General features: G+C 34.8%; 1 protein-coding gene across 1 annotated transcript in view; it reads right to left on the reverse strand.

The window, feature by feature from the left end:
* Positions 1–17,813, reverse strand: part of CNTN5 (contactin 5) — a 900,389-nt gene that overhangs the window by 272,148 nt on the left and 610,428 nt on the right. Inside the window, exons 11-12 of the mRNA XM_036258335.1 lie at positions 11,653–11,834; positions 1,775–1,911 (exon numbers count right to left, since the gene is read on the reverse strand). Of these exons, the coding sequence (XP_036114228.1) occupies positions 1,775–1,911; positions 11,653–11,834 (319 nt within the window). The remainder of the gene's footprint in view (positions 1–1,774; positions 1,912–11,652; positions 11,835–17,813) is intronic.

The following is a 17,813-nucleotide window of genomic DNA, read 5'->3' on the forward strand; positions in this document are numbered from 1 at the left end:
GTGTTTAGTTTTGTTTTTAAGTGGAGCTTCTTTTGTTTGGTATACAAAACAAAATGAAGCTTTTATTTGAATTCATTTTATAAAGGAGAAGCAGGGCTTCAAATGGTAGAAAGGACTGAGGCTACAGACACACAGAATCAAAGTTAAATATAGCTAAGGTCACAACAAAGACCCTTTACTATATTGATCTGGTCAGTAGTTTGCCTTTTCTCTCACTTCTTTACAAAAAAAAAAAAAAAAAAATACAAATAAAAAACTGCCCTGTAACTGGATTCTGTATAAATTTATTGGTCAAAAAATGTAAACTTCATTCTCAGAAGAAACAATACAGAAAACTGAGTATGTGCAAAGTGATTATAAACTGAGGCCAAGAGCGCATTTCAAAACAAACTTTAAATTTAAAATGTTGTTAAACAACCAGGTGTCTTTTCTACTTAATGATAGCAAAGCATTTTTTTTTTTTCAAATGTTAGTAGCCATGCTTTGATTATCTATCAGCAGAGAATAAACCTGTTCACTTTGCAGATTGTTATCTGCCAGTGGAATGTATGGAATGAACTTTACTTGGATGCTTGCAGTAGAATATATGACCAGCATAGGCCCCTCTCAGGCTTACTTGGTGTCCCTGCGACAATTAGAAGGAAAGAGGCAATGAGTCAATGCCTTAGCATGCCCACCCCTCGTTCTCAGTTTTGTTGTTTTTAAACAACTCCACGGTTCTTTCTAACAGTTCTTCCTGTCTGTCTTTTAATGTAACTCTGTTTTGGCCTAACTGATTTTAGAATAAGAGAATGTTGGAGCTGGATGGGACTGCAGGGGTGATCTGATCTAATCTCTTCATCTTACAAAGCAGAGACTGGTAGATGACAGGCAAGAGGCCCCTGGGCAGAACCTGTGTCCAGAATTTCAGCTTTATACACCTCCCTCCATTTTTGCCAGAAATAGTGAACTATTCTCCCCTGCCCTCTTTCCTGCAAAGGCCACACATAAGCAAAAGAGTTAGCTAAAATTATTACTATTGCTCTGAAATTAAATAGTAATTGATTTATTTTCAAATCTAGTACATATTAAGTCATTTTATAAACATGCTAAAAAGATATTAAAATCTAAAAAGATATTTAAATCTATGGATAGCAGGATGCCACAGTAAGAACCTGCCCAGGACACAGAAGACAAGGATTCTATTCCAATACCCTTCCTTACTAGATATGTGATCTTGAGCAAGTTGCTTTATTGCTTAGGGTTATCTCCATCATCTTGCAAAGTGACAGCAACAAGCTAGATGATATCTAAAAGTCAGCCTAAAATGGCAATGAGTCTATGATAATCATTGATATTTTCCTATGAATTTATAGAATTTAATAAAATTTAATGAAACTGTATTATTTTAGAAAGTAGTTTAATGAAAAAAAATTTGTTGCCTTGGCTGGGTAGCCCAGTTAGTTAGAACATCATCCTGATATACCAAGGTTTGGGGTTCAATCCCTAGTCAGGGCACATACAAGAAGCAACCAGTGAATGCATCAATAATTGGAACAACAAATTGATGTTTCTCTCTCCTCTCTCTCTCCCCAAAACAAAACAAAACAAAACAAAAAATTCAATAAATAATACACTGAAAAAGGGATAAAAATAAGAATTGTTTAGATATTGTAGTTTTCACTCTAAATATATCATAAGTAAGAAATGGATTCCAATAAGAATAAAAGAGGACATTCATCCTATGTGAAATCTTGCTAAAAGTACACCGGGACAGGTTGGTAGTTAAGGGTACCTGGGTTAAGAGGGGCACTCCGTTCTTCAGCCAGCGGTATGTTGGTCTGGGCTTTCCAGTAGCCTTACATTCCCATCGAAGAGAGCTTCCGCTGTCTAACTGAGTATCATTCAGTTTTTCTACCCAGTGCGGGTAAGCTGTAAGAGTTTAAGCATTAAAAAAAGGTGATTTCATTTCTCAAACACTTAACCAATTTCACAATTTTATGGATGCATTAATTGCATTAAAATTTTTGTCAACTCATGTAACTATAGGTGTTTGGAAGGAGCACAGCATCCTATTACATACAGAACTCTCATTTTCTGTATATATATATCTCAGTGATGGTATTTTGATCACTGAAAACACTTTTAGAAGCTAAGTATATCTTATTGTTTAATCCACTGCAAAACAGTGGCTAGATTCTCCCCAAGGGCAAAATTAGTTAGCAGGAAATCTGGTACTTAAGGGGCATCACTTTTTCCAAGTATTGGAGAGCGTTAGCACAGGCTGAAGTAATGTAACATGTCCATTTACTGAATAATGTGGTTTGCTGGGGTTTTATTTTTCCCCTAATAGAATCTGAATGGATTCAGAATATTAATTTGTAAATTCAAATTTTACTTGATGTAAATTTTTTCTATACTTGCTAGCATTCTTCATATGTATTATATATATCAAAGCTTTCAAATTTACGACAGAGAAAAATCCCTTGATCATGAAAGAGGGAGACGGTGCTTGGTGGCTGTGGTCCAAAGCCGCTGAACCGAGAAACAGCCAGCCAGGCGCTGCTGCAGGGGATGCTCAGGCCCTGCGGGGTCTCCACGCGCCTCCGGCTTGGCTTCCCTGCGTTGGGCTGGCTCTGATCTGGGAAAGAGCCCGCGAAGGGTGAAAGGACGAGTCTACACCTCTTTCCAGGCAGGCCACGGGGGAAGTGGGAGTGGTGGGCCGTCCCGCGTGGGAGTCGGGGCTGCAGAGGAACACGGCCCCAGTGTAGTTGGTGGGTAAGTAAACTTTGAGCTGCAGGGACTACTTTTAAAAGCTTAGGGTTGAAATGTCATCCCCAGCCCCAACTTTTGTATTCCCTTGCCAAGTTTCCTAGAGGTGTTTTCATCATCGTTATCCTCAGAATTTGAGACTGGGTTTCACCAGGCTGAGGGAGTCTTACCTTGATTTTTGCTGTTAGGCAACAGGCTCAAGAACATTAGTGATAACATAATCCTGATAATATGCCCAAAGGCGTTTTTTAAGGAACCTGGAGCACAACCATGTAATGCGCCCTGTTGAGATGCCCAGTATACGGATGTTCATTTTATGTTGAAAGTCGGGGATTGATAGAGATGGTTCTTTCTTTAAAATAGAAGCTAATTTTTATGAGTAAGTTAGAGAAAACAAAATCAAAGGAACTGTTTCCTGTTTATTGCCCCTCCCCACCTATTTCTCCAATTTTTGACAAGTTCAAGAATATGTCCGGCACAGAGGGAGTAATTCTTTTGCTTTGAGTCTCTGGCTTCCGTCTTTCTTTCCATGTTACTACGTGAAGATAACATTTCTAACATTATAAGCCAGCACACGTTGCTTGCTTTGCAACAAGCCAGTTTTACTGCTCTAAGATTTACTATTTGGTCAAGATCTAGAAAAAAAAATCTCTGTACTGAATAAGTCATTACAAATGAACCAAGAATTATGTCATATTCACTTAAACAGACTTCTTCTCTATTGGGATTTAAGACTCTTTGCATTATGATTTTGTCACAGACAGGGATGGGCAAAAGTAGGCCTGCAGTTATGAGTGTGCAAAACAATTTATTCTCCTGTTATTATTTATTAATTATTGTGTTATTTTCCATACAAACAACTGTATTTACTTGTAGCCAGTAAATGACCTGCAGCACATTTATTTGCAAAACAAATGTGGAGGAACATTCGAGGTGAAAATGAAATATGGGAATGAAGACTGAGTCATCTTTGTGAAGCATGGCTTCTCAGTTTATCCTTCAGTATACTGCTTAGAAATCTGAGTCTGACCCGAATCAAATTAACCTACTCAACTCTCAGTCTTGCCTGCAGATTTGTACAGACCACATCCTGCAGCAGACTTCTGTCTCAACAGAAATGCATGGACATTATCTTTCTGGAAATGATTTGAGACTTTTAAGAACTGGTATTTTCTAGGTACATCTTGAATTTTCTACTCTCTTGACCTTATTTACTCTTGAACTTCACCTCAGCCTTCAATGCCACTGTACTTCCTTGCTACTTAATATTGTGACTTCTGGTATGAAAGTATTGCATGATACCTGTGTCTTTTCCTGTGCATGTCATAAAGCTCTCTTATAGTGAATGTGTACAGATTATTTCATTTGATATAACCAAAAGTTAAGTAACATATTGGATAGTTGTTAAAAATACACTTTATAACCTACAAAAAGAAATAAGACATAGCATTGTAATTGTGTGAAATCTATTAGATACAGGTAAAGTGTCATCCCTCCACTGGTTGATTTTTAAAATTAAAATACTGAAATAACAAGTCACTCTTTGTCCACACATATTTTGTTTGAAACAATTAAAGAAATAAATATGAAAAAAAAAATTGAACTGAATTGATTAATTCTCTCTAGCAATTTTTTTTTCCTCGGCATTAACCCTTTAACCTATAACATGTTTTACTTTCTACTAGTGAGGACTTTGATCATTGATTCATTTGCCTCCTTTATTTCTTGTTCAATTTTAGAAGTTATTAGGAATGCAGGACACCTATGTCTTACATTTAAGAAGTTTATACTGAGGTAGAGGAAGTCTAAAGTCAATGACACAGAAAAGGATAGCATAAGAAAGGAAAGAAGATGTGTTGAAGGAAAATGCACATGGATATTAGAACATGGGTCTAAAAAGACAACAGGTATTTAAAACCCAAGCCAATTGAGAAGGGAGGAGAAAGAACTTTCATTTATTAAATGCTAGTTCTAGACACTGAGCTCAATTATCAATTAATCCCTGTACTGATCCCAAATAAACATTATATTTTGTAAATCAGAAAATTTTGGCTTAGAGAAGATAAGAAAAAATTTATCCAAGGTCACACAGTAAGGGACAAAAACCACTTTTAAAGTCAGACATTATTTCAGGGAGCATATTTCTCCCACCCCATTTTGAAATAGTCAAAAATGGATTGAAAGCATTTGCTGCATACCTCAGGTGTTTTACCTTCACATTTGTTTCTAAACGGAAATTTTGTTTTTAGTAGCTCATTGGTCTTCCAGCCAATGTAACCTGGTCTTTAAGAAGACTTACCTTGGCATAGTCAGGATTAGTAGGCCTTTGAATACACTGTATAATTCAACTTTAAGCCTAGAAGCTTTCACTCAGCGATCTCCCACAGTGAGCTTCAAATACTGATTCTGTTTTTTTTGTGCCTGGCTTCTAAAATCAGTTTCTTTGAAGTTATATGCAAAGCATACTCATAGAAATGGTCAGATGCAAAAGCAATCTTAAATTCTGCTTTCTCATTTGGACTTTCTGCAAACTTTTCTATTCTATGTTGTCGGACAACTTCATAACTATACAATACCACTATAATCCAAGTTGACAGGTTTGATGTCTCCAAGCATACCCCACATCATCTTCAGATCATTCAATCCACATGGAATGTTTTACTTTTTCTTTATGTCTCTTTTAATTTTATTTTTTTTCTTTATTGATTTTAGAGAGAGAAAGGGAGAGGGATAGAGAGAGAAACATCGATTGGCTGTCTCCTGCATGCCCCTCACTGGGGATTGGGCCCACAACCTCAGCATGTGCCCCAACCAGGAACTGAACCAGCGACCTCCTGGTGCATGGGTCAACACCCAATCACTGAGCAACACGAGCCAGGCTAATTCTAGTCTTGACTCAAGGTTTTTTCCAAGTAATATAAGGATTGTTGATCCAGATCTTAAAGGGGAGTCATCTGCACCTTCACTGGACACCTATAGTTCTTATTCACTTGGAAAATAATCACATAGTAACTTGCTACCCCCACTTCTGCTGACAAACTTACTGAATTTTTTAGTTATGGTTTGACACCCCAGTTAGATAGTGAGATCATCAAGAGCACAATTACATGACATATACATTTACTTTAGACACAGCACTGACCCACACATGATAAGTGATTATAGGACATTAATTATATTTGACATATGACAATGTAATACAATTAGTGCTGGGATATGCAGCTTGTAGGAGTGAAAAAGAAATCGAAAAACATCTTTAAAGTTACTAAAATGAAAAATATGGAAAGAAAAATAACTATTAAATTAAAAACTGGTCATCTGGGAAAGAAAAAACTAGAAATAAAATAATGTTTGGCTTAATTTAGAGTCCTGATTCTAAAATGAATTTGTCATAAGAATCAACAAGTGATCAATTAAATGAAAAACAATTCCTGATTTCCCTTCTTCCTCAAATATTTATTGGACATCATCATCGGTGCAATGCTTAGCACTGAGAATGCAAAGATAAATATGCTACAATGTCTGCTTGCTGTCAGTTAAAAATTTAGTGAATGATACAGAAATGCAATTAAAATATTACTCAAATTCACTTTACCAAGAGTTAGTTCTACAAATAAAAATCGCCTATTTTACTGTCCCCAGAATTTAAAAAGTAAAAAAGCTAGTAACTTCTTTTATCTAGCTTTTGTCAAGCCTCCTATTTTAGTGTATGAGCAGTTTAAGGGACATATGGTGCTCTCACCCGATGCACTGCATGTTGACAACTACTTATGTAATACATTTGAGCTTCAGATCAGTTTCCAAGTTACATTATTTTTAAAACACAAAGCGGATGTGTGTAAAGGAAATCTTGCTTATTATCTCTTGTCATTAGAGATTCTGAAAATCTGTTGATAAATGCTGATTGTTATTGGCCTCCTTCATTGCTCCTGTACTCAAGTGTTGCGGAGTCAACATATTTTATCCACATAGATCATTTTCAGTATTTGGATTCTCAGCTGTGGGTCAGTGAGATGTACATGGTATATTGGAAAGATTACAAAGTTGGGGTAAATGTAGGTTGAAATCCCAGTGCTACCCTGCCCTTGCTCTAATATGTGATCAGGAATGAGTTATTTCACTTTAATTAGCTTCATCTGTAGCTGTAGATGGTAATTCCTAATTCATGAGCTACAATGATGATTGAGTATAAAAAATATTGGTTACTTTCCCCCCTCTTAATCCATTACTCTCATGTAATAACTGGAACTTTATTTTCTATCAACTATAATTACATCATTTTCATAACAACAGAACTAAAGGTGAGAAATTTTCTCCAAAGAAACAGGCTTGGAAACATTTTCTTTATGGATGAAATTATTAATCAGATATCTATAATTATGCATTATTTTCTGTGGTAAACCTTTAATATAATTTAATAGCTAAAAAAAAATCTTTAAAAATCATGCCTACTATAGAAACACACAATTTGGAAGAAAAGAAAAAAAGAGAATGAGAACTAATGAAAAGGACAGTGTATCAAACAGTTTTCTCTAACAGTAAGAGATGAGTAAATGGGAATTAACTACTCTTCATCCATTCTCATACCTTACCTTCGCTCAGGTCCACGTATTTCACTGAGAGGTGGCATCCTATACGTGGGGTTGATTTCTGGTGTCATTTCTAGTTCTAAGCTGGAATCTGGTTCTACTGCCTCTTATTAATGAGACCTTCATTGATAAGCTCCTTAACCTTTCCAGGCCTTAATTTTCTAATTTGTCAAGCAGGAATACTTATTCATAAGGGTTATTAGGGTTAATATTATGTAATGTACCTAGTAGTGCAGTTGTGTCTAAAACATAATCTCTTGACAACTCTTTGTTTCCTTCATTAGTTCTTTTTTAAAAATTTACCAATTCAATTTTCTTTTCTTTTTAACAACTAGTATGTTATCCTTGGCCTCAGGGAAAGATTCCACCAATTCAATGTGTTCCTGAAATACAAGCCCACGAATACCTTTGAGGCCAAGTAATCCAGAGACAGTTTATTAACTAAATGCATTATTTAGACAGTTCCAATAAGGCCTAATAAACTAAGTATCCATTAGAGGTTCAAAAATACTACAGTAGATGATAGCTATGAAAACCAATACAAATCTTTTAAAATCAGTAAACAAAAATAAAACGTCACTAGGTATTTACCTACATATTGTTGGTTATTGGTCCTGTCTTTTGTCAAAGCGGAAACTGTTATGCCCATCGACCATGGATTAAGCCTAAAGTCTTCACATTCTTTACCTTAATCACCTTCATTAGTTCTTTAATCTTCTGACTCTTATCTATTCTTCACAGTGTACCTTAAAAAACACTGTGCATATCTAAGCATTGATCTTTATAATAAGCATAGATTTATAATAAAAATTATCCACTATGTGCTGAGTGTATGCTTAGTGCTGGAAAATAAAATAACAACAAAATTAAAAAATAGACATTTTCTTGAAAAAGCTTATATATCATTAAATTGCAGCCACAGAAGCCATTAAAATTTGGGATACTGTCCAGAGATTTTTACCAACATTAAAAACAAAAACCAAAAAAAAACTATAATACTATACAGCACTGAAAATAAAAACCTTATTGACTACTCAGTACAATGAAATATGATTTTCTTTAAGCATCTTGGTTATAGGTATATTTTAATACTGATATATTTCTAGTCTAAATAGTAAGTATAAACTATTCAGCAACCATAGTGACAGTGCCCTTGCTCCACAGGGTGTCACATCACTAGTTGGTAGGGTACATGACATATACTAACTCATAGATTGCACATCTTTATACAATAACATTTTTTTGTACACAGTACACCTCCTGTTATAAGATCTCCTTATGTATAAAACTGCTAGAAACTGTTTGAGCTTCCTTCCTGCCTTGCTTCTTTCCTTTCTGTCTTCCTCACTTCCTTCTTATGCCTTCTTTCCCTTTTGTTTCGTCATTCTTTTTCTTTTGTTCATTTTGATTGAGAAGTTTATGAAGTGAGATGCCATTTATATTGGAAATATAGACTAAAATTGCAGTATGACTAGTTAAAACAGTCTTTTGCTCTAATCATCAGAAACTTCAAGAAAAGGAAATTAAAAAATTACTTCACTCATAAAACTACTCTATATTCAAAAGACATATTCAATAGAATAAGCATGCAGTTTATTCTAAGATTCAAATTATTACCAAAATTTTGTTTTGATTTTTTGTTGATTTATTTTTTCTTTTATGAGTATTATTTTTAAACTTATTTATGTAATATTAGACATGTATCTTTACTTATGTTGCATTATTTTGTGTATGTTTAAAATACAGATTCTGAATTAAAACATGTGCCCTAAATTTATACCTACCACCTATGTTAGCACTCATTTCTAATGATTTGACAAAAGAATGAGACCAGAAACATTACCTTAGAATCTTGGTTCATGTTTTGAGTCTAACATCTGAACATGTAAAACATTCCCATAACTGCACTTTCAAAAAGGAAGTGAACCACAGAAAAAGCTGTATTTTCAATACTGTGTGAATATTGACCATTAAATAAAACAGGGTCAACCTCTACTTCTTCCAAGTTCATGTTACAGAGCTTCCAACAGAAATGCATTCCAAGAGGAGATTATAAATACAAGCCAACAATACAGTGGAACCTTTATACATCATGCTATCTGTATCAAATGCCAGTCAGGTGGAAATGTTAGCCAAGATTTTTTTCTACATTTTACGGAGTTTAACGGGTGAGGAGAAAAACACTCAAGTCAAACACAACAATTTTGAAAGTACAAAAGTTGGGTGAACATGTAATAACCAAAGTACTTCTAGACATGAAATAGAGTACAGTCCATAAACGTCCAGGCAACAAACATCCAGGGCAAATCAGGAGCAGGACTGGAAACCAACCTAAACAGGGACTACACAGAAAGACCACGTTCTTCTAAGATACCTTCCGAAGTGTCAGAAATATATTGCCAAAGTAGCTAGCTAGCCCAGCTTCTCTTTCTAGTCAGCAACCTTAATTGTTTTCTATTCACAGTGCTGCATGCTTTGGGCAGGTTTGTCTGTACCCAGCTGGCCTACAGCACACATCAAATTGTGCATGATAAGGAGAGCCAGTTATTTCTTAACAGCATACCTTCTCACCAGAAGGCACACCAGCACTATTGAGTGAAAGCAACTGTTTCTACTATTTCTAGCAGTGTTGTTACTGTCTGTGACTCAAATGGCTGGGGTATGAGGGGAACAAGTAGAGTAGTGCCCAATAGGAGCCTCTGTCCCAGACTATAAATCAAATTCTTATTTAGGTGTGAACCATTCTTCATAATACAGATTTTGTCCTTTTCCCAAATAGCCTTAAGAGTAACAGGCACTCATTGCATGTGTGTGTGTGTGTGTGTGTGTGTGTGTGTGTGTGTGTGTAGTTTTGAGTAGCAAAATACTGGCTGTGAACACTTGTCTTTAGGTATTAGATTTTTATCTGTAAAGATTTTGTCCAAATATAATATCCATGTCCTAAAAATAACTAAACCAGTGCTAGGGCTTCAATCTGACAAACTTCTAAATTACTTCATGTATCTTTCTTCAGGATGCTTTCCCCTGTTTAGCCTTTAAGGTACAAATCCCCTGGAAGCTTTCCCTAAATCCCAGTAGAATGCAGTAGACTGTGCTCCCATAATCCTTTGCACATGCTTTTATCACAGCAGATACTATCCTCTGCTTTAATGTGGGATTTGCTTTTCATCTAATCCAATGGACCATGAGTTTCTTCGAAGTTCTGTTGCTAGCATATAGAGTAGTAATAGGCACTTAATAAACATTGATTGACTCAGTGAATGAATGAATAAAATGTGCATAGTCAATTAGGTTGGAATACTGAATTCCTAAAGGTGTTGGTGGAGATAAAAAAACAGATTGAATTCAGATATTAATATTTCAAAATACTCTTTCAGAGTCTCTGTGAAGAACATTAAGCTTTTTAGGATAACTGATCTTGAGTTACAATAACAGTCACAGTTGCTTGGCAGATTCAGCTGAATATGTAATTTGGATAATTTCATATTGGAAGCATCCATATTTGCTATATCAATGTTCTAGATTATTGTATTTCTCTCTTTTTTAGTGTCCTCACCTAGGACATACATAAGAAAAGAAATTATGAAAAATAGATACAATTTGTAATCCTTATATGTAAAGAGGAGATTATAGATATTTTTAAGTAGGTTTTCCCAATTCTTACATACAACCTGGTTGGCTCTTTGGCATTTTTGGACAATGTAAATAAACACTTGCAGGTTGTAAAGGCTGGTTATGATACAAATGTATTAATTTAAGCTGGGAGTCAGCAAAGTTTTTTTGTAAAGAACCAGATATCAGATATTTTAGGCTTTGTGTTATCTGGTCTCTGTCCCAACAACTCGATTCAGTCATATAAGTGCAAAAACTGACATAGATAATATCTAAACAAATGAATGTGGCTGTGTTGCAATAACATTTTATTCACCAAAAAAAAAAAAAAAAAGACAGCTGAGCAGGATTTTGTTTATGCAAATAGAATGTGACTCCTGATTCAGGCCCAAGGCAAAATTAAATTAATAAAGATTCTTCACTTATCTAGAGTTTGACTTTGGTGCCAGAAAAACATCTCCTTTTTACAAATATCAACTCTTCATGCTGTACAAAGAACATGATAATTCCCTATTCATTGTTTTTTAAAGCAGTTCTATGTGTAGGGTACTCTTTCATGATGTTTTATTATACGAAAGAAGTATTATAACTTATCTCTTGATTTTTATATGCCTAAAAAAATAATGTTTAGTTCGGAGCAATCTGCATTTTCAGTTTGTCTCTTAGGACTAGAATAGCATGCTTTGCTGAGAACACTTACTGTATACTTGTAACTGTCCACGAAAGGAATTTTTCCCACGAGAGTTCTCAGCTCTGCACTCATATATGCCGGCATCGTCCAGCTGCACGTTGGGTACTTCCAGCACTGCCTGAGACTTCCGCAGACGCGCCTTACTAGGAATGTAACCACCAACCTTCATCCATGTGATTGTTGGAACTGGGCTACAATAAGGAGCAAAAATATCATTAATATACGTTCCACTGTTAGGAACACAGATTCTGTTATCCGGTAATTTAAGCACTTAATAGGCTGACTGCAATAAAGTGTTATCACAATTAAGGACCATGTGCTGGTTGATATACTTCATTTTCCATCCGGATTGCCTGAAAGTAAGTAGTTAGATTACAGGGAAGATAGTTTCCTTTCTTTCATATTTCAGAAAAGCAATTCATTTACAATGTTTATACGTGCTAATACATTGTACCTTACATTTAAAAACTTTGTAAAATTGTTTAAATAGTAAAAGCAATTTGGTCATATTACAATGTAATAAATACTTATAGCAAGGAATTGAACAAGAGTCATGAACTAAGTGAAGTAAGAATTATTTTGGCCCCAAATCCTGCAAATATCTTCGTCCTGTAACAACAAATGCAGTTTGTATGTAACCTCTCACCTTGTCTCTATGATACACATATGATTAGCTATTTTTATTTTGTTTAAAAATGTGTGCTTCCAACTCATATACTTGATATTTATTATTACTATTATTAAAAGATTAAATTCAAGATCAACTCATGGCCTATTCTGGTTAATAGCTGCATCTTATTCCATTGCATAGATGTATCAGAGTTTAATCAACCGTTCCTTATTGTTTAACATTTAGCATAGTCCCAGTTTTTTTTTTTTTCTTTTCTTTTTTTTTGCCATTAAGAAACAATATTACTACAAACAACATTGCACATAAATCATGTACTATTGCTTCTATTTTCTGCAGCAGAAATTCATAAAAGTGGAATTGATGGATCAAAGGGCATGTACACTTTTCATTTTAATAAGTACTGCCAGATTGTTTTCCAATAATATAGTGGCAGTTTCCACACCCATCAGTAATATATGAGATTGTTTCCCCATTTTCCTGCCACCATTTTATGTGATTAATCTGTTTAATTTTTGTCAGTATTGAAAGGTAAAATTGACATTTGATACTTTAATATTTCTCTGAACCCTAAGAAAGTTGAACATCTTTTTTGTAATTTATTGGCCATTTGCATGTGCTTTTCTGAAATGTTTGCTTTTTATGTTATTTTTCTAATTTTCCTTCCATTTTTCAATTTCCGTGTTTGCATTGTTTAAATTAATTTTTTAGAATGCTTTGTGTATTATAACCATTATGACTTTGTATCTCAGAAACGATCTGTGATATAATTTTATGAACATTTTTTGGGAGAAACAAACATACTTGTAGTTTTATTCATGAATTCTGAATTTTTGTTTGTTTATAAAAATATCTGTAAACCTAAGTTTATGTTTATATTTTCTGCAGTATATTTTAAATATATACAATAATACTTTAAAAGTCTTATTCAATAAAAATATATGATTCACAGACTTGAAAAAATAAAATTATTTTTAAACAGTTGGATCTTTAATATAACTGGGTTATATTCATGTTTTTGGTGTGATATAGGGAATGCAGCTAATTATTTCAGCATCGTTAAACTCGTTTCCCCACAATATTTAGAATGTTGTCTTTGTTATATTTAATTGGTTCTCACATACTTGAATCTGTTTCAGGCTTCTCAGTTCTGTTCCACTAATTTATTTATCACTATCTATATTTAGTGCCCTTCATGGTCTGGACCTACTCTACTTTTTCAGTTTGATTTCTCACTACTTCCTTCCTGTTTCCTGACCCAGAAAGACATCTCCGCATGTTTCCAATCATATCTGTTAAAATCCTCCCAATCCTTTGAGACCCGTCCTAAATGCCTTGCCTTCAGCTGTCCTCCCTTATTTGTGTGGTCTGCTGGGATTTTTTCTTTTCTTTTAAGTAACAGAATGCTTTTTGTACACTGCTTACATCTCTTGTAACATTCTACAATAGAGTGTAATGACTAAGGATAGGATATTTTTTCACTAATTTTCCTTATTGAATGATAGCAATCAATGTTCACTATTATAAACAATGCTATGATAAAGACCATGTGTGATTTTGAACATCTTTCTGATCTAGTCTTTAGGAATAAAACATAGAAGTGTTATTGCTGGATTAGAGTTGACAGTTTTTGCTTGTTTGTTTAGGTACATATATACAACATCCAGGAAGACTGAACCTTGCATTTTGGAATAACCTTTAAACTGGCATGGCATATCATTCTTTTAATATACATGAGAAATAATTTGTGATTTTTAAAATTGATTTTTAGAAAGAGGGGGAAGGAGGGGGAGGAGGAGAGAAAGAGAAATACCACTGTGAGAGCAAAACATCAATTGGCTGCCTCCTTCACACCCCACCAGGGATGGAGCCCATAATCTGGGCGTGTGCCTGGACCAGGAAAGGAACCGGCAACCTTTTAATGCACTTGGGATGATGCCCAACCAATTGAGCCACACTGGCCAGGGCATGATTTTTTTCTTTTTAATTTAGGATTTTTACATCAATACTCAAAGGTGGGATTATAGCTTACTAGCTTTGTTGGTATGTGTGTGTGCGCTTACTTGCTAGTGAGTTGCTGGTTGGTTTATTTACAAGTTGGCTTTGACAAATTGTGTATCACAGTGATGAGTGATAGCTTGGTAAACATGCCAGAATACTTCCATTTCTTGTTCTGATAGCTTAAATAGTAGAGAAATTACATCTTCTTTAGAATACTCGTGGGGCTCTCACAAAAGTCACTGAGTCTGCTGCCTTCAATGTAGTTTTTTTTTTTTTTTTTTTTAAACAGTGTTTTCAATTTCTCTATGTTTTCTTTAATTGTGTTGTGTTCAAATATCTGCTGTATCAACTTTGGCAACTATGTTTTTCTAGAAAATCAACTATTTCATCCATAAGTTGTGTTTCAGCAGTGAGTTATGCAAACAGTAACTGTTTAAATCTATTTTCTTCATATTTATTTATTTTTTTAGCATTGCATGATGCTTAGGAGCATGGGCCTTTAAGGAATACAATTTAAGCTCAAATACAATTTGGACACAAAAATGCTGTGTGACCTTAGGAAAATTATCTGAGATCTATAAATTTTGTTTAATGGAGATATTTTAGAAATCAAAAAGAGCAAATATACTATTTTATATTTATGCACATTTGTTTTAAAAAGTTCTTGTTTTGTATTCCATTGGAAATTGGAGTTTCCAAAATGTATTCATTTTCTTTCAGCCTAAATACATTTTTCTTAGCAGAACCTATGTTTTTTTTCTATTAAAGTATAATTGGTATACAATATTATATTCATTTCAGGTGTACAACATAGTGATTCGACATTTATATATCTTACCGTGTGCTCACACATGTACTAACCATCTATCACTGTGCAAAGTTATCACTGTAATTGAAATGTTCTTCACCTTGTTCATCCATCCCACAATGTCCCTCCCCTCTGGAAACCACAAGTTTGTTTTTTCTATAAATCCATTTTTGTTTTGTTTATTTGTTTAGATTTTTTTATTCAAAGCGTAAGTGAAATCATGTGCTATTTGTCTTTGTCTGCCTTATTCAATTTAGCATAATACCCTCCAGGCTCATCTATGTCACAAATGGCAAAATTTTGTTCTTTTTTGTTGCTGAGTAATATTCCATTATATATACATGCATACCACATCTCTTTATCCATTCCTCTATCCATCTAGGTTGCTTCCATACCTTGACTATTATAAATAATGCAGAAGAAACATAGGAGTGTAAATATCTTTTCAAATGAGTGTTTTAATTTTATTCAGATAAATAAAATTGCTAAGTTGCACGGTAAATCTATTTTTAATTTTTGAAAAATCTCAATACTGTTAACATTTCTTATAGTGTTGTCTGATACAAGAAATTATTCGGGGTTTTTTGTTTTGTTTTTGTCAGTGTCTTTATTTTACTTTAAAATTTGAAGAATATTTTCACTGGATTAAAACCTCTAGACAGAATACTTCCAAAGATTTTCTTCTTTTGATCATTGTTTTTCAGCAATTAGATTATGATGTTTCTTGATGTATTTTCTTTTTGTTTATCCTGCTATGTTTCATTAAGCTTGGAGATCAATTGAATAACATTTTTTATTATTGTGATAATTTTGGGACTTAATCTTCTATTATTATTATCATCATCATCATCATCATTGCCTACCCTTATCTCCTGGGACTAAACTTTCATATTGTTAATTAATTTATTTATTATTTAATTTTTTTAAATTTATTTTTTGCCTTTCCACATTTTTAGACGTTTTTAATACAGCCTATACATTGTCCAGTACCCGGATTTTACTTTTATTTTACATTTTATTTGAACAACAGGTGAATATTTTCTGGCACGCAGCAAATTGACTTGTAGTTCAGCCTAATCCTTGTGGGCTTGTTTGCGATCTTTGTCGAGGTGGATTCAGAATAGCCTTTATTTTAGGACTAGGTTAGCCCTAGTCCTAAGGCCAAGTCTTTTTAAGGGTCTCCAGTAAATGACCACTTGTTCAATAAGATTTTATTGCTCTGGTTGGCTGGAGTTTGAATTGTTCTGACTCCGTGCAATGTGCAGTTTTGTAAGCTGCCCGGTGTTTCTTCCTTCCTAGTAGTTTTTCTCAGGGTGTGAAGTCTCTAGGCGCACTCACTGCTTACTATTTGGTCCTTCTGAATGAAATCCCACTGAGGATTTCAGGAAGTCATTCTCTGTGTAGCTCCCCTTTCTCTTATTCTGTCCTTGGCCTCCTTGCTAGTCCTACTCTGTCTTTTCAGCTCCGTGACTCTGTTTTGCTCTTCTTGGGTTCCCCTCCCTGGGTCAGTTTGCAGTGAATGCCTCCTGGCAGAAAGCTGTGCTGATGGTCAACTTTGTCTTGTTTGTTTTCATTCTCTGAGGGATTCGATTCCCATACTGTCTGTTGTCCAATACATGCAATAATTGTTCCTTAGATTTTGTTCAGGTTTTTAGTTGTTTAGAATTGAGGCCTAGCATGACACCAATTATTGTGCCATGCTTGGCAGAAGTGGAAGTCCAAAGCTGTTTCAATAGGGAAAAAATAAGTCTGGTAACAATAAAATTCCATTAACAAAAGAATAGATCACTGTGTTTTATATACATTAGATTCATATTTATTAGATAAAATAAACTTCAGCCCTGGCCGGTTTGGCTCAGCGGTTAGAGTGTCGGCCTGTGATCCGGACAGACCCGGGTTCAGTTCCTGCTAAGGGCACGTGCCTCGGTTGCAGTTTGTCCCCGGCCCTGGTTGGGTTGTGCGGGTGGCAGCCACTCAATGTGTCCCTTTCACGTTGATGTTTCTCTCTCTCTCTCTCTTTCTCCCTCCCTCCCTCCCTCCCTCCCTCCCTCCCTCCCTCCCACTCTATCTGAACAAAATATCAAAAAATATCCTCGGGTGAGGATAAAAAAAATAAAATAAAATAAAATAAACTTCAACTACCTTCAACACCATGGTGAAATCTTAGAACCAAAGGTTGAGGAGGCAAACACAGTCACAAATGACTAAGAATGTTATATGATTTTAGCAATGTTCCAAGTCAAGCAAAAAAGAATAAGTATTAGATATCTATCCATATGTCATAAGATAATTTTGTTAAAAACAAATCACAAGAAAGATAACCATACACTTCATGCTGTTTGTTCCTCTTGGGAGAAGTCAAGCAGATGGGATTGGTAAAAACCTCAAAACGGTGTCAAAATATTGTTACTCTTGGTACTGTTTTAGAACACATTACCTCAAATAGTCATGGCCAGAGTTAAAATTGTTATTTTCCACTTTCCAAAATGTTTAATACCTTAATTTTCAGTTACATATTCATTGATTTTCTGACTCCTGCTTGAACCATTGTGAACTACTTTATTTATTTCACTGTAACAAAATCTTAATTCCTATATGTCTCCTCATGCAAACTCCCAGAGAAAGGAATCCGATATGACTAGGAAAAAAAATGTAACATGGACAGCAAGCTGCACTGAGGGGTGGGGTTGAGTCAGGACAGGAGACTTCTGGGAGCATGAGAAGATAGTTGGG

Source organism: Molossus molossus, unplaced genomic scaffold, assembly GCF_014108415.1.
Source record: "Molossus molossus isolate mMolMol1 unplaced genomic scaffold, mMolMol1.p scaffold_m16_p_13, whole genome shotgun sequence".
Taxonomy (NCBI): domain Eukaryota; kingdom Metazoa; phylum Chordata; class Mammalia; order Chiroptera; family Molossidae; genus Molossus; species Molossus molossus.